General features: G+C 39.8%; 1 protein-coding gene across 1 annotated transcript in view; it reads right to left on the bottom strand.

The window, feature by feature from the left end:
- Nucleotides 1-2827: 2827 nt before the first annotated feature.
- peak1 (pseudopodium-enriched atypical kinase 1) overlaps nucleotides 2828-22226 on the bottom strand; it is an 87099-nt gene continuing 67700 nt past the window's right edge. Inside the window, exons 5-7 of the mRNA XM_062390143.1 lie at nucleotides 15445-15692; nucleotides 9442-10259; nucleotides 2828-7047 (exon numbers count right to left, since the gene is read on the bottom strand). Coding sequence (XP_062246127.1) covers nucleotides 5674-7047; nucleotides 9442-10259; nucleotides 15445-15692 — 2440 coding nt within the window. The 3' untranslated portion in view covers nucleotides 2828-5673. The remainder of the gene's footprint in view (nucleotides 7048-9441; nucleotides 10260-15444; nucleotides 15693-22226) is intronic.

The raw sequence follows: 22226 nt of genomic DNA, 5'->3' as shown, positions 1-22226 counted from the left end.
GAGGCTGCCCACATGGGGAAAAAAACAGTTTAGGCCCAGATTTGGCCCACATTCCACCCATCCAACCCACATACCACAAGGACTGATGGCACTCAGGCTGCCCACTCCTGTTTACTCAGATCATGGCCATAAGTAAGTTTTGTGCTACATGGGCCACTTTAGGTTCAAATCCAGATAACACCTTGCCGGGAGCATCGCAATTGGCCAACTTTAGGGTCAGATCCATTTGGTCCAGGCCACAAGAAGATCAGAAGTGAAACATCATTGCCTGAAGTGGCCCACATCCGTTATGCTAACTGGGTTGGACCAAATGCTTTCACTGCATACATTCAATAATTCAAGTCATCAGTTAATTCATACCTTAACTTCTGGCCTGAAGTTTTCTGATGCTACTCAGAAAGATGTGTGATAAGTGGCTCACAGAGTTTTCTACTACTTTGTGTAGGGAGAAGATTCGATATGAGACGATAAGGTGAGCAAGCAGAGACCCTCTCGACACCTCAATGACTTAATCTGTAGTTTTTGGTGTTGTTCAAAACCGAATTCGATACAACGGAAGACAGAAACATCTGAGAATAGTGTGTTTTTTTTTTTTTGATTTGTCGAATTGTTGCTGCTGTTTTAATTCTTGTGTTTAGAAGAGTTGGGGACAAGTAAGTGTTTTTTTATTGTTTCATACATTTTAAAAATAATGGGAAAGAGTTGTTAGCAAAAGTCCTGCAGTAAGAAGTTATAATAATCCACCATATATTTGCTGATTGTTTATTTTTACTCACTTGAATAAGCAAAGTAACAGTAACATAAAACAAGTGGACTGATGATAATACAAGATAAAAGATTTAAAGATACTAGTAATTGCAAATACCTAAAACTTTACTGAATTACAGTACTGGAATATTTCTACTTCCCACCATATAACTCGGCGCTCTACCACTTCCCTCTCATCCTCCGCCTGTTGCTTTTCTTCTATCTATCATTAATGACAATCACTTACTGGATCCCTGCTGATCTGCATCTTAAACACACCTCCACAGTCATTTAACGATTGCCTGGGGGAAACATCACTTACAGGATTTGAAATGAAAACCGAAAACCCATTTAAAAACACAATGATCAGCTGTCATCAGCACACTGCAATACTTCCCCCTCAAGATCTGTCCAAGGATTGAAGGATGCACAGAAAGAGAAAAAATACTTTATTAAATATAGGTTCATTTTGTTTTGTAGTTTTTCAATCACAGATCTGCAAAATTCAGCTTATAGACAGCTCAAGTTGTAACGTCTTTCTTTTATCCCTACTGAAATTTTTAATTTAGAAGATATTTTCCCTCATTTCCCGTGACAATATCACTACAGTACTTTTATTTTCCTTTACAATTTATTGCCCTGCACCCCCTGCAGTCCCCTCCGAGGCTCCTCTGACCCTCAGTTTTCTCGTTGACCTCATTCAGCCACAGTATTGATTCAGAAATAGGTCACAATACAGGTAATAAACCAAGTGGAGCATGGAACTGGATGCAGATGGATGAATGTCACAATTTAGGCCAACAGAAAATCCTTCACCATAACCTCATGCAGTGGATTTGGACAGGTTTGAGCAATGTAGAAGATCACTTTGTAGCTTTATTTGACAAATGTGCCACAGTAAGTCTTGATATTTGTATTTCTTTGGGTAGATCTTGTAAAAAGAGCAAGTGCAGAAAACACTTTGGTTCTAAAGTTCAAGCTAAATAACTGGCTTTCATAAATAGCAGATTAATATGCTTTCATATTATTTTTCATAGTAAAATCATAGTGAATATGACGGACATGGAAGCCAAAGGAAACAAACCAACAGATGAGGAGACACTCAACAGTAGGTGAACACTGCCCCCTGGTTTTCATCTCATGAATGTCTCCATCTGGTGGTGGAGCAGGTGTTGGCAGAATTCAATAAAATCAATATGGGCCAACGGAACACCTCCCACCCCCAAACTGAGTATGACTCAAGTATATGTTGCAAACAAACATTTCATTTTGGTCCAGACAGCCTGTTTAATAGCGACTGTATTCAAAATATGACACAATAAAAAGATTTGAATAACATGGCTTGGTTGGAGGTTTTTTAAATCATACTTTTTTGGGGGTTCACAACCAAGTGCTTGAGTAGATTTCTCAAAACACAAAGTTTCAGTGTAGATCAATAGTGAGCTGTAGTAAGGTGTAATGTACTTTACAGTTGAAATAAATCAGAGAATATATCTTTAAACCAGAAATGTAACAACCTTGAAAACATAAATAAATGCATATAGCACAAAACATTGACTTGAATTAATATAAATAAGTGTTATGAGTATATAATGTGTATAAATCACTGAATAAGACTAATGTTGAGTTGTCTTCATCTTTAAGATACTGGATTCCTCTGAGGTGTTTCTGCAAAGAATCAGGATGCGGCCGTTTTTAAAATGCATAAACACTCCGATTCCAGGTTTCTCTGGAGTCTAGTTATGGTTCATGTTTCAAACCAGTGACACGATTAACATATTTCCAGTTTTAGTTGGGACACTGTGAATAATTTAAAGACTCATTATCAGCCCCGAAGCTTGAGGATGATGGTTTATTGGCTGAAATCACTGCTGCACAAACAGATATGCAAATCACATATTTAATAAAAGACTAAAGCGACAGACGAATAAACTTTAAAATGACTTAATTTAGGTTTAAATCTTTTGACGTACAGCTGCAGTTGAGACTTTGTAAAAAAAGGAGGTAAGTGAAGACAACCTGTCGAGTTGCGAGGGGCTAATCAAGCATCACACAGCAGCAATAACACAACGTCACACAGTTGATCTATAAAAACATATATTTATTGTTCTGTTACTGTCGGTTAACTCCATCAACAATAGAGGGCGGCAAGCCAGGAGACATACTGTACACATTTCAATAGAAATCCTCTGAGAGCTTCCGTTTTCCTGTTCAGTGGCAATAAACAATGCAACGAGAGAAAACAGAGCAAAGGGAAAAATACAACACAAGAAGCTGAATATTTGCTGTTGATAAATGCTGAGTTTTTCATGGTTCGTTCCGTAATCCTCCTTCAGCCTCATTTCAAAGTGGTTCATCTCCTCAGCAAAGGGGCAACAATACTGTTCATTGTTCTGTACATGAACGCGACTTAACAGTATGATTGATTTTTATTTATCCTCTGTTGAGAACAGTGGTAGCTACTCACCAAAACAAGCCAGAATCAGGAACGTCAAGTAAAACTTGAAAACAATGCATAAATGATATTTGGACTCTAACGACAGAAATACAGGTGCTCTGTACTTGACAAAATAGTGTGTGGATTAAAATAGATAAAGATTATATATGTATATTTATACTATATATAATATATAAAGGCTTAAATCTCTAGATACAAGGACAGCCACCAGTGCTGTCCACACACATTCCTTAGAACACAAAACCCTAAAACGCAGCAACAAACTCTTGTTCTGTACATCTGCAGTAAAACAAACAGGATCCTGATCCCAAAACATACATTTGCTCCTTAGTGAGAAGATGAACTGCTGCAGGTTTTGGATATGAAAGGGAAAGAAAAGAGTCAACTTGTGGATGTTTTGCAGCATCAGTTTGAAAACATCTTCCATGTCAAGGGAACATTCTGCACTGAAGCAAACAGTTCTGACTCACAGATGTTTTCAATGTGGGTATTCATTATAACCACAAATAAACCCATGTGCACAAAAATCCCCCAAAGAAAACCGAAATTCAATGGAGGGTCTTGTGTGCACGCGCTGCTTCCACTGACTCCAGGCAGGAATTTACTGATCGATAACACAGAGCTTGTTTAGTTGAAGCACATTGGGTCTGTCGAGCGGCGGTGCTACGACAGGAGGACGAGGGGGAGACGTGGCCGGAGGAATGGAAGCCTCAGTGGTTGAGCAGTTTCTCTTAAAGGCTGCGGTTGAACTATTAGTTCATATGTGTGAAGCTAAGTGGTTCACAAAGTGGAAGATCAGAAGTCGACGAGACCAGGCCCCAGTGTCTGTTTCAGTCAAGGCAACAACAAAAAAATTCACTCACTGCAAAACAACATATCCAGCTCTTCAAAATCATAGGAACTTCTTTCAGTCTCTCGTGCATCATCATCATCCTCATCCACATCGTGTCTTCAGTCTCCATCAAGGAGCACCAACGTTCAGACCGAATGTGCAAATGTCGTCTGTAACGCACAGAACCGTTAGGACAACTTGACAAAAACAATACAACAGGCAAAGAAGGACTTTTTGCAGTCCTCCAAAACATCCCGTGCGCTGGAAGAAAAAACAAAACTTGAACAATGAAATTCACTTTGTTTCTGATGTCGCAGGACTGAACTGAAATGATTCAGTTTATGTGCCACAAAACAAATAGAGAAGAGGATAAGTAAAAGACTGCATACTGTTGAGCAAACGTCCACACACTGTTACATCCAAAAGAAACAACATAAAATAAAACAATTGCACCAAACCAACAGCTAGGGCAGTTGTGTCCCATTTTGGCTTCAAAGCGTCTAAAACTTTTTAACTGTGCTTGGAAAACTGCAAAAAAATAAATCAGCTCAGGGTTCATCACTTACTCTCAATCAGGAAAACCTGAAGTGTAAGGTTAATAATATTGTAAAGTAATGATTTTAAAGTGACAGTTAACTCAGCCTCATCTGTTCATCAATAAACCTAGTTATTGTTAAATAACATCTTACTGTATTCATGAAATAAACCTCTGCTAAAAAAGGCTTTAAATTTTCTTTCAAATTAAACAAAACAATTTGTGCTCAATCTTTGGCTTCAGTGGAAAAACTTATTTCACTCTATTTAAAAAAATATCTGACCCTGATTAGATCTGATTTTGAAGGGGGCAAATTCTGCTCTAATTTGGAAGAGGATACTCGTTTTGACTTTTTTCCTTTTCCTCACATTGCCTTCATATCAAATAATTTTCCTTCACTTCTCTCTGTTCATAAAAACAATGTAATCTGCATCTTCTCAAGCTTGAACTGTTGCTTAAATGTAGCAAAGACCTAAATCATTTTGATAATAAAACTTATGATGATCTCAAGTTTCCTCTCCAAAAAATCTAACTGTGGTGCATCTTCAGAAGTCTGGTGAAACTGTAAAATATTCATGTGTGACAATATAAAGTTTTTATTTTATTCCATTTGATTCTGTCTCGAATAAAGCACAGAGAGACGGCCGCCGACTGTACCTAATAAATGCCTCAACTATTTCAGAATTTGGCTGATGAAAACACAGAACGTAAACATCCCTCACATTTTTAATTAATTTCTTCAATCCATACATGGTTTAGTTTAAATCACATGTGAGAACAAAAGCTAAGAAACAAATAACTCTGCATCATCCTTTAAAGTCTGAAAACCATGTGAGACGGTCACTGGATGAGGCAGTTGCTGATCTGAGTGATATCATGACCCTGATCATGAAGCCGAGCTGTTTGGCGAAACAAGGGGGATTGATTTGTCCATGACGACAACAAAGACAGTGGACGACCAGCTATTTAGTTGTGAGCCCTGCGGCTGCTGCACAGTCAAAGCTGACGATTAGCTTCCATCCCCCTTTCTTTAACATTAGCCGAGGTACCACCCAGGGGAACGTTGGATCAGTTGCTATAGTAACAGTTGAGGAGAGGAGCTCATAGTGGCTGTGACTGAGTAACGTGGAAGGTGTTTGCTTGATGTGTCTGGGTTGAAGTTTGGTTCTGTGCCGGCTGGCTCTGGGACTCTTGATGCGGCTGCGGCAGCTGCAGGATGTGCACCACCCGGTTCAGGGTGTCCGTGTTGGCAAACGCCAGATACTGGCAGCAGAGCCAGTCCTCCAGGCTCACGCCACAAGCTGTGTCCAGCGAGCGTTCGGCAAACTTGATCATCATCAGCGTCCGCTTCAGGTCCAACCAGTTCTGGAGTGTGGCCTCGCGCTGGCTGGATGTGGCCCCTGACAGGGGGCCTATGTTGCTGCAGCCCAGCGCCTGGAACAAGTCCTCCCGAGGGCCCCAGAGGAGGCACTGCAGGCAGGCCCGGGCCTCGGCCATGCGTATCCTTTCAGAGGGGTTGACGGTGAGCAGTAACCTGGCCAGCTGGTGGAGGCCCTGTGAGTAGAGCGACCTGACGGGCAGCGGCGGCAGGTCAGCCCAGGTGTACTCCCTCTCCTTGAGCTCGGGCATCTCCTCAAAGGGATTGTGCTGGTGCAGCATCTCGTAGATGAGAATCCCGGTCTGAAACTCGTCACATTTGCGGTATTGAGTTGCCGTGACGATCTCTGGCGCCAGGCGCGACTGGTCCCTCAGCGTACTGGGGTCGGCAGCCATGAGAGTGCTCTTCTGCTTTGCCTGGGAGAAGTTACTGATGATGAGGCGGGCGGGACACGTGGCATTGGCGGCAGCTGCCATAGCACCAGCGGAGTTTGCACCCGAGCTGCTGGCGCTGTTGCTGTTGTTGTTGGGCTCGAGTAAGTCCAGGTTCCAGGGGTTGCCAGGTTGGCAGTTGACGAGCAGCAGGTTTTCCAGGCGGAGGTCACAGTGCGTCACGTGATACGGTTTCATATGCTCCAGGCCGGAGCACAGCTGGAGCAGCAGGAGACAGATCTGCCGCTCGTACAGCTCCGGGTTGTGAGTGTGGCGAGCGACACCCTCTCGCACAAAATCTGCCACCGTTTGGAAGGGCACCTCACGTGTGATGACCACCACTCGGCTCCTCAAGCGATTGGCCGTGTTTGTGTGACCCGTTGCTGAGGTTTCGTGTAATTTACCATTCGGTGCTCTAGAGTCTGTCTTCTTGGACTCAGTCTTAGTTTCTTTCTCTTTGTCCTTCAACTCACTATTGTCTTCTTCCTCCTCATCCTCTTCCTCCTCCTGATCTTCTTCCTCCTCCCACGGCAGCAGGCGTGCCGGTACGTCAGCCAGGAAGTGACCACAGTCCTGCTGGATGTTGAAGTGCAGGGCCAGGCTCTGTCTCACTGCAAGACTGTGGAAGAACTGCTGTTGGGTCTCCTTCACTTTGCTGCGGCAAATCTAGATATAAAGAGATAGAGAAGAGAAAATTCAGTTAATTTGCCAATTTACAAATACTATTATAAAAGATGCCTGGATAATTTGTCTATTTAGTTTAAGCCACCATATATTATAAAAAATTGTACAACCAAGAATTGTTTGTGAACTTTTATATATGTTTGAAAAAGTGATTAAATTCTAGCCATAACAGGAGTTTATATTCAGTCAAGATAAATGGGTTTGAGACTGAATGCCACACAGGGAAGTCAGATCATAGGAACAAATGATAGGGACATTTCTTGTTGATTTCAGTGAGAAATATTCATTGATTTTGATGAAAAAATACTTATATACATATATAGGGGACTGATTTGTTAGTGTGTGCAGTTTCAGTGAATTTAAACATGGTTCTTTAGGGCCTTAATATATTGGTCAAAATGCAAGGAATAACATGTTGCTATAATTTCTGTTATTTATTTTAAAATATGTTTCATCAGTCAATCAATGTGCACTGAATTTCATTTGCTCATATATATGTTGTCTAATGTACATGTAAAAGTTACTAAAAAGTCTACAGCCATGCTATACTTTTGACCTTATGTGTATGTGAGATGTGTTTTTATGATTGCCACTACCTCAATCATTCCACTTCATTATTTCTGTTAGGACTGACTATACACCTCTGTAAGAATTTACATGTTCACTGGATGTTTGTTTAGACATAACTCTAAAAACTGCAGTTGCCTACAGATCATCCCTTGAAGATGCAGTAAGGTTCAAAATGGGAACTTGGTCTCAGACCTTTAGACCTCTGTACACACAGACTTTACAGTGTAATAGAGTTGCAGAGTGTGTGTTTTTAACACAGAGCCCCGAGCATTTCCTGATATTTTAGGGAAGCTGTAAACCTTTTAATCACCAGGAGTCGCTTGCTGAATTCCCCTGAGAGTTGAGAATTCACACGTTGAAAGAGGAATAATATGCTTGTCATACAGTTGCAGGTTTTAGGAAGGCAGGAGCACACGTGGGCCACATCACAATAGAGAGTTGGGGAAATTATAATTGGAAAGTTGGGGCCTGTCTCTGTTCTGCTGTTCCTAGTCGCCTTATTTATGGATGAGAATCATAAAAAACAAGTATTTCTCTTGAGCCTGCTGCTAATATGAAGCGAGGCTTTGAAGTGTTGCAGAGCACAGAGAGTTTCGTACCCTGTGAATAATGCAACCTTCATTCATATCTGCTTTGTATTTAGCTTCAAGGCTCTTCCGGGAAGCTCTGACCCAGCCCTTCTCGTCTCTCTATCATACACACACGCACACACACGCACACAAATACTGTAACACATGCTGGCAAAAATGCTCCCCTAACACAATTATGCATGCACACACAGGTTTCATTACACAAGATCGTGCCCTAAAGGCTTGAAGTTTTAAGCGCAAATATTTCAGCACATTCCTCCACCCCTGTTAAGTGAGTGGGAGGAGACCAAAACAAAATAATGGTGATTAATTAATCTTTTGTGTTCAACATTCACCAGACCTAAATTTATCAAAGGATCTCTCTCAATGCAGCAAGAACGCAAAGTAGGCAAAAAGGCCAAGACAAAAAACAAAAATACAAACAAACACACAATCATAAATGCAAAATCCTACAATGCTGAAGAGAACAAGTTTGTTGCAATACTTTGGTGAATTATATATTATGAACTGTGGCTGTTTTTAGGTCAGGCATGTAGTAAGTAGCTGAAGTGGGACAAACTTGCCCCCGTTTGTTTGTCAGGGACCATACAATGTTCATAGGTTTTAGATATTACATGTTAAGGTGAGTATTTAGTATTAATTTCCAAATTGCACTAAATTAAAACAATATATCGAAACAAGGGCAATAATCATTCAACATATTTAAAGAAAAAAATGTTGTCTTGTTTTCCACCCAAAATTAAAACTCCGATATAACAAGCTTGCATTGATATAACGTAAAACAAAGAGGAGGAGCTGAAACAAAAGGTTTGGCATCATTGCCTTAAAAAGACAATTCATTGATTATAAAAATGGTTTCTTCATCTACAAGTTAATAGTTATTTTTCTGAAGATCAGATCCTTATTCAATGTACCAATGATTGCAGCTATATCCCACAACTACAATTTTTTCACCTGAATCTAGAAATTTGAACAGCTTGTTGTACAATTTCTAGTCCAACAAAAAAAGGTGCATCACTTTGTGTTAATTAAAGTAACCTTAAGTTTAGTGTAAGTGAGTTAAATGTGGTAGATTTCAATTAACCTAATAGACTCAAATTACATTTCTCAGGCCCTAATATAATACCCTATTAACCATAGTCTTCTTTGCCGGGCAAAAAGCAAACAGAAGTGGTCATCCTGAAGGACAAACACATCTGTAAACAGGTAGTCTCACCTTGATAGCGTAGTTGACCAGTGGGTCCTTGGCATAGGAAGCAGTGTAGTAAACAGCATCACCCGCCTCGCAGCAGGGTTTCCCAGTGGTCAGCCTGAAAAGGGACCAGCTGTCAGTCCCAAATCTCAAGTGATCCTTCTGGCCAGCCATGAAACGGTCCTCGCACTTCGTTGCCAGCTTCCGCAGCGTGTCTGTGTGGAGACCCCGGATCTTCCCCACCACTTCATCCCAGCTATCCAGACCTCTGTAAAGAGCAGATCTCTGTGGTTTGGAGCCTCCTCCTCCTCCAGTACCAGAAACTCGACCTGTGGCCCGACCCCTTCCAGCCAGAGACTCTGTACTTGGGTAGGCTCTTCTATCTCTGCTGGTCGCGCTAGGTGCAGAAAACGCCGGCGGAGGAATCATGGAGGACGTGCTGTTAGTCGGATGGCCCCTGTTGGTGGCTGCAGCAACTGACGGCCTCTCTAGTGAATCGCCGCTTTCGTGATTGTTGGATCGATGAGGCTCGGAGCTGAGGGAGGAGCTCTGGCTTGCCGTCTCCCAGGTGGAGTCCAAGTCGTACAGAGGGTTGGCCACACTGAGGTTGGTGCCCCCAGGTTTAGCCTCAGCCCGGGGTCTCTGGGCTCCCTGGATTTGCTCTTTGCCTCCCAGGCTTGAGTCGTTGTTGGGGCGAGGTACACCCTTCTTGGGTAGTGGTGGGGGTGTGGCATAATGGGCAGGCTGGTCGGCGGGTCCGTCCAGGTCGATGGAAGCCAAGGTGTCAGTGGATGCTTGTTTCCTTGGTTGTTTCAGGGGAATCATGTTGGCTCTGGATTGACCTGGAAGAGAGGATAAATGATGCCATATTTAGTTTGTTACTAAGAATCAATGAAATTCAAATATATATAGATAGATAGATATAGAACTTAAAACACTGTATATACTTTTCGGAAACAACACAGATATATTCAACAACATTTTGTAGGAAAATATTGTACTTTTTGCTCAATAACATTTACTTTGTTGCAGTTACAAGTCACCTTGCTGAAGATTGAGATTGACTGAACATAAAACCATTTTGTGATTTAAATAAAGATCGTATATTGTAAAAATCAAATATATAAAATATAATTATCAGTGAATGATTTATCACCAGAATCCTATCAGCTGAAAAGAAAATGACATCTGACATGCAAATCACACCGCGCTCAACATGTCCTTTGCTACAGCTATTGGTTTCTACCCATCAGCATTTTCTCCCTCCCACAGGAGTGCTGCCTCCCATAAAGATGAGAAGGTGACATGAGGTTGTGTGCTGCCGCACGTGAGGTAAATCGTGGCCCATTCAAGCCAGAGAGCAGGACAGCTGGGCATAAGTCGTCCCTCCAACCGTCCAGCTGCCTGACTCAAATCTGAAGTCGTGGTCTGCAGTGAGGCTTAAACAGGCAGCATGGAGCACACAGTTATCAGTGACTTGAAGTGACCTTTTTTTTCTGGGATGGAGGTGGGAGGGAAAATGAGAGTAGAGGGGTTGATTGGAGTCTCTCAAAGTGTTCTGGAGTTGAGGACCACAGAGGCAGAAGGATCAGAGACAAGTGTCTGGTGTGATGAAAATAGCAAAGGCATTGTGGAGCTTGCGTGATGGGAATGAAAGAGCCTGATGGTTTTAACTGAGTGGATGAACAAGGTCACTAAGCGTCCTGCTGTGCAGCTTTTAACTCTCAGGGGAACACCCTGATTTCTTTGAAGATCTGCACTCCCCACGTGATAGGCATCAAATGGTTTCTCTACGCAGAGACTAAATGCTGCTCATTAAGAAGTCCTGTAAATAACCCCTCACGTGTGTGTCACGCTGCCATCATCTTAAGAAACCAGCGGAGTCCTTCAGAGAGAGTAAATGAGTCTTGTTAATCCTCTCTGGAACGAGTGTTTTTAATGTGTTCCTCCACCAATCTACAGTAATCCAAGAAAACAACTCTCGCCTTCTGTCTTTTATTGCAGCAACGTGCCATGACTTAACTTGATTACGTAAGACTAACCCAGTTAGTGACTGTCCCCTTACCTAAAGAAGTAAAAATAAAAATCAGTTCTCCCTCATCAAAGTTATGATGTTCAGTGTGTGTTGAAGCTGTTTAAGATGGAGGATTCAACTGTGAAATCATTATAGAGGCTGCAGTGTCTGGTGCTGTTAGGGTGTACTGTGTTATACTGACAGGAGTTTATATTATTTGGTACACACTATTTATATCAATGAGTGTCGGCTTAATAGCAGAAAAAAAATCTCAGTGATATTTAACACAATTTAAAACTAGCAGAAACTATAGCCTCCAAAATTAGCACGCAGTTGAATCAACACCTCAATTAAAAAAAAACTGAAATGGAACATTTTAATATGATGCAGGATTTATTGCATGACATTTCTCTGGGTTTCTCTATAAATTTGTAAGGATTTAAACTTCTATGGAAAGATACTTGAGATAATGTTTTGATTTGTCTAAATACAAATAATTTGCAAATCACCTTATAATTGATAGAAAAAAATTTATTAAATTAAGGGTCTGACAATTTTTTGTGTAATCATGTTAAAATATAGTGAAAAATACTATAATAAATTCTCAGAGGCCAAATAGAAATTATCAGATAACAATTACAATGATGGTGTTAGAAAAAAACACAACTACTTAACATCCTTTGACCTTTGTCTTATATCAAGGAGATAAATCAGCGAAGCCCCCGTCTCTTAAAAAAAACCCGCTCAGGATTAAAAAGCTAATCCTTCTTCTCTATAAAGCAAAACTTAATATGTGTGAAACTATTATCTGTCTCTGGGTAACTCTCTTCTGTTCATCATTACATCATCATCCTCATAGCTACTAGTTACTGCATAGTTACTGCAACTGAGGAAGTTGCAGTAACAGGGCTTGTTACATTATTAGCAGGGTTGAGGTAATGGTTTCCTCCCTTTTTATGTTTTCTTGATGAAAATTAAAGCAATGATTTAAAAATGTGAGAAAATGTATGTACTATTTAAAGAGAGTTACTTAACCAAATATTGTTAATGCTATATATTAAATATATAAAACATCATATATTTCCACATATTTAAACTTGGACTTGTATTTTCCATCATTTGTCGGTAAGGAGATGAGGGAACTTGTTCGCAGAGCGATTACTGTTCAGCCGTCATGCAGAAATAAAACTAATTGTGACACCATGACAACAGGAGGGGATAGAGGAGCTGGGTAGAGGGGAGGAATAAAGTCCGAGCAGTGGTGAGGATGGCTATAGAGGAGGTGAAAGTGACAGAGAAAGTAAAATGCAAAAGAGGCTATGGGGGGAGCAGGAGAGACCTGACAACCAAGAGGTAGAGAGACAGACATTTGATGAAAGAGACAAGAAAAACAAGCCTACCTCAATTCCACTAATGCCTCAAGGTTTTCAGGTAAATGTGGTGCAGCAGAGGCACAGGGATACAGAGAGAAAAGCTCTGCTCTGCTTCCATCCCTGAGAGTGTGTCCGGAGCAGCTGGTGCCAACAGGCAGGCTCACAATCCCACCAACACTGGAGACTTCTCAGTGAGCAAGGCAGAGAGCGCTCTGCCTCCTACTGCTCAAATTAAAACACAAGTGTGTGCTTAGCGTATATATGGCAAGTGAGTGAGAGAGCGAGAGAGTGAGAGGCAGACACTTATGAATGTGATTCTCCACTAAAATGTGTGAACAGGGAGTTTTTTCCACAGACAAATCTGAGCAGCATGGAGATTGGGAATACAAATCTATCCTGAAATCGTGTCCAGTCGAAAACACTAGATAGAGCCTCTGTGTGTTCATTTTAAAGACCACACACACCCTCACTGACAAAAAATGTCCAATGTTTAATGGAAGATAAACACACAGTTGCTCCTGCATTGTGCTTCATTAGCAGCATGTAGAACTAGGCTGCCGGCAGCTCATCTTGCATCATCCAGGGAGCTTTTAGCACATTCCAAATATATTCATCCAGAGCCGGTGTGCATTCGGAGAATCACTAAAAAACACACACTGTACCCAGTTTTGCTCACAACCTTGTAAAAGAGCCTAATTAGAACAACGACAAAAAACCTCTGATGAATCCTTTAACAAGACCGTCACAAAACCACATGTGCAAACACATAGTGATGCAGCTCAGTAGTGCATCTTCTCCACAAACCAACACTCCAAATCCCTTTGTGTTACCTATTCTTTTTCTCTCCCACACTGCCTGATCATAATGAGATCTTTCCCACACTTCATGTTGTAAGTTGCCAGACACGTTTGAAGGCTGAGCCTGCCTCTCTCTCTCTCCGCTCGTTCCACCACCATCGGACATGTAAAACTGAGTTGTTGTCAAAAATATGATGATGATGTTATTACAAACAGACTGCAGGACTTTACCATTACAGAATCGGAGGTGGAAAAGGTGGCAGTCTTTATAAATATTATTATTATTAACCACAGAGTGGGTAAAGGGAACTATTTGTTATTTCATAAAAAAATGTTTTTTAAAAGACTATACCTGAAATCATCTTGGGCTGCTCAGACAAAAGTCCCAGCATATTTAAGATGACTAAATATTGATAAATTGCTGAAAAAATGTCTTGTTATAAATTAAGAGAATATATTTATGTGTAAATACATAAATAAAATTGAATCCTCACTATTTTCCTTTTCTTATGGTGTTCAAAGCCGAAAAGCCAAAGCCTTGGGGAAGTTCACCTTTTCTGTGAGGTTATTGCACTTGCTAAGGGTTGGTCTCAATGTTTTCCACTAAAATTGCCACTGTGAAGCAAATAGGATTTTATCTCAGCTATTTGTTTACAATTTATTTTCTTTAGCTTTGAATAAAGTCAAAGCAAAAACTAAAATACACACTTATAACATTGTTCTGTTTCTTTTTACAGACTTTACTTCTTTACGTCTGTTTTTTTGACCCCACTCACTGTGTCAAATTAAACTAGAAAGCTCAGGTTAAACAGGTTATTATTATAAAATTACATTTGTATTTGCTATAGAAGATTTATCTACCACAAACAGTTTATTTCAAACTGAAATAAATTATTTCAGTTTGAAATAAACTGAAATAAATTATTTCAGTTTGATCTAGATTCCAAATAGACTGTGGATGATGATATGTGTTGAGAATTTCGAGCTGCAGCTGTTTTAGCAGGGAATGAATTATTACTTGTCACATACAGAGGTGTGCTGATGCTTGAAAAAGCAAAACCAGCCACTTTTACAGTAGTGAAGTGAACTGCAGAGGCTGAAGAGTGACATATTCTGGAAATGTTCATGACTCCAGTTACCTAAAACAAGTTTTGATCAATTCAAACTAGCATGGCCCCTTACATTCAATCAAACTGCACCAAATTACACACACTCATAGATATCAATCCCCTAATGTGCCTTTTTCATCAAGATCTATGAATTCTCTGACAAAGGGAAAATATTGAAATAAGTATCGAAAAACAATTCCTAAATCCAGACCTTAAACTGGATCTGCACCAAAACTGAATGGGGGTGGTTTTTGTGTAATCTTGCTTAAAAACCGTTACAAACCAGCCAACTAACAAACCAACTCCTACAGCAGAGGTAAAAAACAAGTGCAAGTCAGACAAAATATCATTTGCAGCCAAACCGCTGTAGAACCATGTGAAGTTTTTCTTATATCTCTGGGGGACTGAGGTGCACAGTCAGCAGCTTATTTGCATTTTTCCCTCTCATTTGTCTTCTTTTTTACCTTCCTCTTTTTTGGGTAAAAAAAGAGGAAGGTTTGAGGTGCAAAATAAAATTCAGGAGTTGGTGAAGAGTCAATCACAAAACCAGTCCTACCCAAGGGTAAAATGCATTTAGGTAAACAAGGGCTTGCAGACTTTGTAGTTCCGGCACAGTAAAAACTGGTTTACATACATTTTCTGGGCTTTATGTCCCCTATATCCAAGGCTAATACACATACATTTATATACAAAGACAAATTTAAAAAAACATCTTTTGCATGTGTCCTTCTTACCGATGTTGCTGTATGTGGCGCTGCATTGGCTGGAAGCAGGAGAGTGGGAGTGATGGGAGTGATTCCCGTCCTCCTCTGGCTCTCCGAGGCTGGCGCTGCCCTCGCTGGTTGAAGCTGGGGTTGCGAGCAGGTTGGCATGGCTCTCCTCACCCTCCCCGAGCACCAGACCTAGATTCACTCTGGCACTTTGACATGGGGCACCGATTACATCCCGATCCTTCGCATTGCTGGCACTGACCGGTACCTGGCTGCACATTACAGGAAGAGAGATGCACGGATCAGTTAGTTATGAAAAATAAATGTGGAGTACGGGTTCCATTAACGGTCTGATGATGAAAATAGTCTGGGTTCTGATGTTTTACCCACTACTTTGATTAGGTTCATTATTCTAATGCTGCAACGTATAATTCATCTATTCTACATGATGTAACTACAAAACAAGTCAGAAAAGAAGCAAGATGATATTATAGCTCCATTTCAAAGACAGTAGTGTTTAAAGATGATAAAAAGCTTTTGATATAGCCTCTATCTGCCATTGTTCATTTTATCTATGACAAATAATTGTATCTAGGAACACAGGATATGAACTAAACAAATACAATATATTTTATCTTTTCAGCTTTTCAAATCAATGTCTGTATCACTTCATCAGCACTCTTCTTCTTTTTTATTAAGGGATGAATTGGGGACAGCACGTATGAAAGATATAAGTTTATTTTCTGCAGGACTACAAAAATATTTGGAAATATCTGGTCACATTCACTTGACTTTACAGGACTAAGAACAGAGGAAGTATCCAGTAACTGCTCGCTAAACTGTCGTTTTCTAGTTTTTTCCATTGATCGACGAAATAGATTTTTCCTTGATTATATCGGCACATTTTGTTGTATCTCTCACTTCCAAGGAGTGTGGTATGTTATTTTCTTTTTGGAAACAATCACTCAGTGTTAGTGCAATTGTATGTATTTATGAGAGTAAGGTTTTAAGGATATAAATAAAAGTCTAAATAAAATTATCAATTGCATTTTACGTCTCTGTTGAAAAGCTTCTTTTCAAAGTAATTTACAGCAGATTCAATAAGATTAATTAATCTTAATTTATGTGCCTGCACCTGACCCAAACCCATATATCTTTATCTATGTATGTAATTGTCATATAATTATGCAAGATTCTTATTCTGTTGTATTTAAATTACATTGTCCAGTCCTTCACTTAAATAGTGAACTGTTAAGAGTTAACTATTCCTATCAATAACTTTTTAAGAGATACAAGTTCTAACATTGCTTTCTAAGAGCTGGAAAGTAACCAATAGCAACCTTCATCCCAAAACAATTACTGAAGATGTTGGGATCTGGGATTTGTCTGCCCACTGTGATCACAGGGGAAAAAAAAAATCTGTGCAACCTGGTTACTGACCTATGATCTGATAGGTTGAACAGTTGAGCCACAGTCTTTTAATGTGACCTCTGTGAGACATTACACCCTCAGGCCACACAGGTAAGATCACCCAGGCTGGCTGGCACTTTAAACTACTGTAGATAGCACCCAAATTGTAGCACACAAAATACCTGCGATATCTACCACCTAAGCAAGTGACAAGCCCTGGCATCTGCTCAAAATCGGCGATATTATTTTGAATGGGAAGTTAACTTTTATAGCACCAGCATTGTTAGTCTGAAACTGTTTTTTATCTATTTATCATTCCTGTCCTTCTGATAAATAATTACACAAAGGAAAAACAAGCAGTAGAGAGTTTAGATAAAACATAAAATGTCACAAACAGTTTAAAGTGCTGGTGTCATTGCCACATTCATTGTCATGGGTGGGGCTGTCTGGCAGTAATGTTTGTTTGATCCTGAATCATATGTGTCATTTCCTTTTACTCTAATGTTGATATCATATGATCCTTATATGACTAATGCTTTATGTGATCATGCACTTTGTTGAGATGGTAACATCAGCCCAAAAAAACTGAAGGGACTAAAAAACCTGAAACCTGAGCCAAGATTTTCTTTTTCAGTCAGTTTCAATTGACTTTAAAGATGATTTATTTCAGACAGAAAATATTGCCCACATTATTTAAAGTCATATTGGTTTTCAAAGATTTGCTATTACACAGGCATTTCAGAGAGAACTGTTGAATGCAATATTGTGGCCATGACGTGATAGAAAAGTGAGTACTTGAAGAAAAAAACCCAGCCACTCATGTATCTGTTTCTACCTTGGGGGCTCTTGTGTCTGAGGAAGGCATCAGATCTGACAAGTTTATGATCTGCGTTTATAGGTCATAAGTCTTCCTTGTAAGAGAGTCGATCAACAGCCTACAAGTTGTGAGTTTATGACTTCAGCATTTTGCCAGTAGCTGACAATCGATGAAATAAAAGGCCCAGCGAAGTGTGGTGAGCAGAATAAAGTGTGAAAAGATGCAGGTATCAAAGACTGAGTGTACTTCAAAACTTAACAGTGAATCGACAGTGAATTGTGAAAAAATCAAATGCAGGCTGTGCTACAAAAACTGAGAGTGGTTTGACTTGTACGTGTTCACTCAGTTTCCTCTTCAATCTTCACGGTTCCTATTCCCTAAATATAGACAAGCCGCACCAAATTTCACACATTCGTTGATATCAGTTCCCTAAATGTGCCAGTTCTTTAAAAGCAAAAATCTATGGAGAAAATGTTGAAAAACTGCAATGAAGAAAGCCCACACCAAAATGCAATTTTTTCTTCCCTGACCAATACAACACCCTTCCACCAAATTTTGTGAAAATCTGTTCAGTTGCTTTTGTGTAACCTTGCTCACTAATCAACCAAAAAACGAATGATCAGGGATAAAAACATAACGTCACTGGTAGAGGAAAATAACGGGTTACTGTCAGCTATGATGTGGCAGAGCACCAATTCCAAGCATTTAATTATGGAAGAAGAAAACATCCAGCGTGGTTTAACACCTTGAGAGGCCCCGGTCACAAAAATACCTTTATGCCTGCAACATGTTTCAGTGTCAGGACCTGACTTGTTGAGACAGAATGAAGCTACCTCAGTGCATTTCAATTTCTCAGACTTTCTATTCAAGAAACGATCGATCACAACAACCAAAATCAAAAACACGCAATCTCAGAAACCTTTCCTCCCTAAGTCAACATGACTTCACATTGCCTCGATGCGTGATCACAGGTATATACATATGTGAGTGAAAGAAAGGAGCTTACCGACTATACTGACTCACACAGCTTCCCATCTGGGAAACCTGGACACAAGGCACAGGAGAATTCACATTCTAGGTAGAGTGGAAACTGTAAGCTGGCCACTTGTGAAGAATCCAAAAGTGATTTCCTGCATCTGTTCGCTCCTCGTCTTCCTCTATTCTCCCTCTTTGAAAGCTCTTACCTGTCTGAGGTAATGTTCAACAGAGCAGAGGACCCCGCCTACTGTTGGCCAATAAAACAGCTTAAGGCAAGGAAAAAGACACGGTGGAGTTAACCCTTCTTCTGCCAATCAAAACAGAAGGTTTGTAAAATGACCTGAGTGACCAGTTCATACAATAACTGACCTTGTGGTATTTTTATCCAGGGAGAGTTCAGGTTTTTAAGAAGCCAAAAGGGAAAATATTTCACTTCCTGAAAATACTACAGTGCCAAAGGGTTTTTTCTTTACAAATAAACATATCATATAACTATTTATCAGCAACATCAGGTAGTGCAACGAAGTGTGAAGGAAAAATGGGTTCTGGAGACATATTTTAAATTTGAGAAAATACTAACCATAGCTCCAGTACACTGCAGAAAAAAGTATACTATAACTTATATATATTATATTATATAAAACTATAGGCGCCATGGAATTGTCAAACAATAACACTAAATATTGAACAAGGCTTTTTTTACCCTTTCACGCCTGTACCCAAAGAACCACGAGTTAACTACTGAAGTCGCATTCTACAAGCGCATTCTTTCTAGAGATTATGTCACATCTTCCTCCACAACACCCACAGAAGCTCAGGCACCATGCAGAGGTTTAGTTTTTTTCTGTTTTTGGGTCAACACAAATCTATTCGCCAACACCTGAAGTAAACACAAAATAAACAGTAAAGTAACAATGCAAGGTACAGAGCTCCTAAGACGCCAAGTGAATAAATCAGTTACTAATTGACAGGTTCCCGATGAATGCTGTAAACAACAGGGTCACAAAGGAATGTTTATAAAAGACAAGTGGAAAGAAAATTAGAAGACGAGACCAAAGGTGAGATGTTTCAAAGAGTTATGTGTGATAGTTTGATTGAAGTGGATACCACATAGGCTTACATTTTTGTGGCTAGAGAGTGTGTGGCGATGTATTGTACAATACTAGTAGTTGCTTAATAAAAGTTTCCAAAAAAAGTTATTTCCGGTATCAAACATGACCATATGAATTTAATTTCAAAGACGTGATCAGTATTTTAATACTTAGATGCTCACTGATGTTCGCAGATCAATAGAAAACTGAAGATAAGGTGAAGTAACCTTTTTGGGAATAACACTCAAAATGCTATGTTATCCATAGCCAAGCCCATAACCAGGCTGATGGTACTGCATTCATTCCTGACCAAATGTTTGTCGGCTCAGTTATCAATGACACGTTGGTATGGTTTTATAAGGAGCAATGTAAGTGTTAAATGAACCTTTCCACAATAAAGAGCTATTTATACGTATTTAGGACCTAGTATGAAATATTTCAATGTATTCAAGACCTATTAAGGCCTACAATCCAGATAAACTTGTTAAGACCCAAGAGAATCCCTTAATATTTAAAGTGATTTTATTGAATATGACAAGCCTAGTCAAATTACTTTGTCGTTATTTGACTACTCCTTCATCCTCAGTAGGAACTGGGAGACCACCTTTACTCTCCTTTTGGCATCAGCATTTTGGCTAACTTGACCTGGTTATGCTCAAATTTATAAAGAACACCCTTCTTTATCCTATCTCATATCAATAGTAAAACTAGCACACATTTGATACCTGTACAACTTGTTATTAGGCAAAAGAGGAGACAGGAACTTCTGGAAGCAAGAGATGACTAGAGCTGAAAGTTGAGGAGAGAAACGGATGGGAGCTAGAAATGAGACAGAATGGGGCCGAGCTCTTGACAGGATGGAGGAGTGAAATATTTAAGAGTTCACAGTGCTTCGGGCTCAAAGGCAAAAACATATGGATGGAAGACATGGAAGAGGGTAAGCAATGGTACCAAGCCAAGCTAAAGAAAGCAGGGATAATATGAGGTTGGCAGAGACACATAGAGAGGAGAAGAAAGGAATGAGGGCAGCGTTACGAGGGATTAAAAATGTAAGAGATCAGGTGAGAAGATGCCCAAGAAGAACTGTAGAAGTTGTTCATGAGTTAAACTGTAGGTGTGATATTTCCAGAGTGGTATTCCAACTAATCATGCTGGTGGTGTGTGATGACTATTTCCTAATGCATTTCCAAAATAAATCCAAGCTTTTCATTTTGCCCTTCAATAACCATTAAAACTCACTAGATATCATGACACCCTTAAGAAGGAATATTTTAGAGATTATTTGCCTTAGATAAAAAATGTGCTGCCCAATTGTAACATTAATTACCTTATATTTGAATTTAATAGAAAGGGGTTACATGTCTTTGCACATTTTTGATGTGCAAAGACAATAGAAAATGGAATCATTATTGACCCACTCAACTCAATGTATACATACACACAAATATATTTATTTTATATATATTGTGCTAAACCAATGATTTACACAAAATTTATTGAAAATGTTTTCAGGTTTGGCTTTAAAGTGCAGTGCAGCCTTCTGTCTAAATGATTTCGTACTTCATTTCATTAGCAGTGCTTTCAACCGACAGCTTTCCTGTTAAATTAGTATTTATTTGGCTACTGCTACACCCACTTGACTGATTGCCAAAGAAATAACCCTTAACTTCATCTCTGCAGCAAAAAGACATAACATTCAAAACAAACAAGCTCATATTCTTTAACAAGAAAAAAACACATGTGCAACAGGTGCTGGATATGCTAGACATCTTTATGTGGGACCATTACCCACACTGCAGGACATTTACCTCAAGAGATTAAACATAAAGGGCAACAGGGAGCCAATCAAAAATAATGAACTCATTATGTAAGTATAAAGCTACAACTTCATTGGCATGTAGGCTGATTAGTATGTGTGCATATGCATGAAGCTGAAGGAAATATGTAATTTAATGCATTGATTAATAGAGTAGTTGTTAATCCGGCTGCTGTTGAAAAACACTATAGCTGTATTCAGACATGACCTGTGGGTAAAACCCGGAGAATTAGCAACAGAGTTTATCCACAGTTTACCTTTCACACATGCACAACACAGCGGGAGGTTTTCTGGACTGATGCGTTCACAACAGCAACAAATACTCAGCATTATACAGGCGAGAAGTGGAGCAGCCAGGTCCAGCATGCAGAGGCAGGAAGTGTCATCAGCTTTCTTGACTTTGTCAATGTCTTCTACGTGTATGACGCTTTTTCACCCGGAGATATTTGTTTTCTATTTGTTTTTTTTACGTCTGTTGAATTTAGAATCCAGCGGGGGATACCCTGTTGTGTTCTCACATCAAATCTCCATCTCACTCAGATATTTGCGTTCACCCATGCATGTCCTCTGGAGAAAATTGCGTTCATTGCATGTCTGAAAGCAGCTTAAGGCCCATTCCTGGAGGGAGGAACACTAATCACACTGCCTACTATACAGGTAATTGTTGACATTAGGGAAGAGACCACACATGCTT

Source organism: Platichthys flesus, chromosome 6 (assembly GCF_949316205.1).
Source record: "Platichthys flesus chromosome 6, fPlaFle2.1, whole genome shotgun sequence".
Lineage (NCBI taxonomy): Eukaryota > Metazoa > Chordata > Actinopteri > Pleuronectiformes > Pleuronectidae > Platichthys > Platichthys flesus.
Note: the sequence above shows the minus strand (reverse complement) of the source record. Positions and strands in the feature narration are given on the sequence as shown.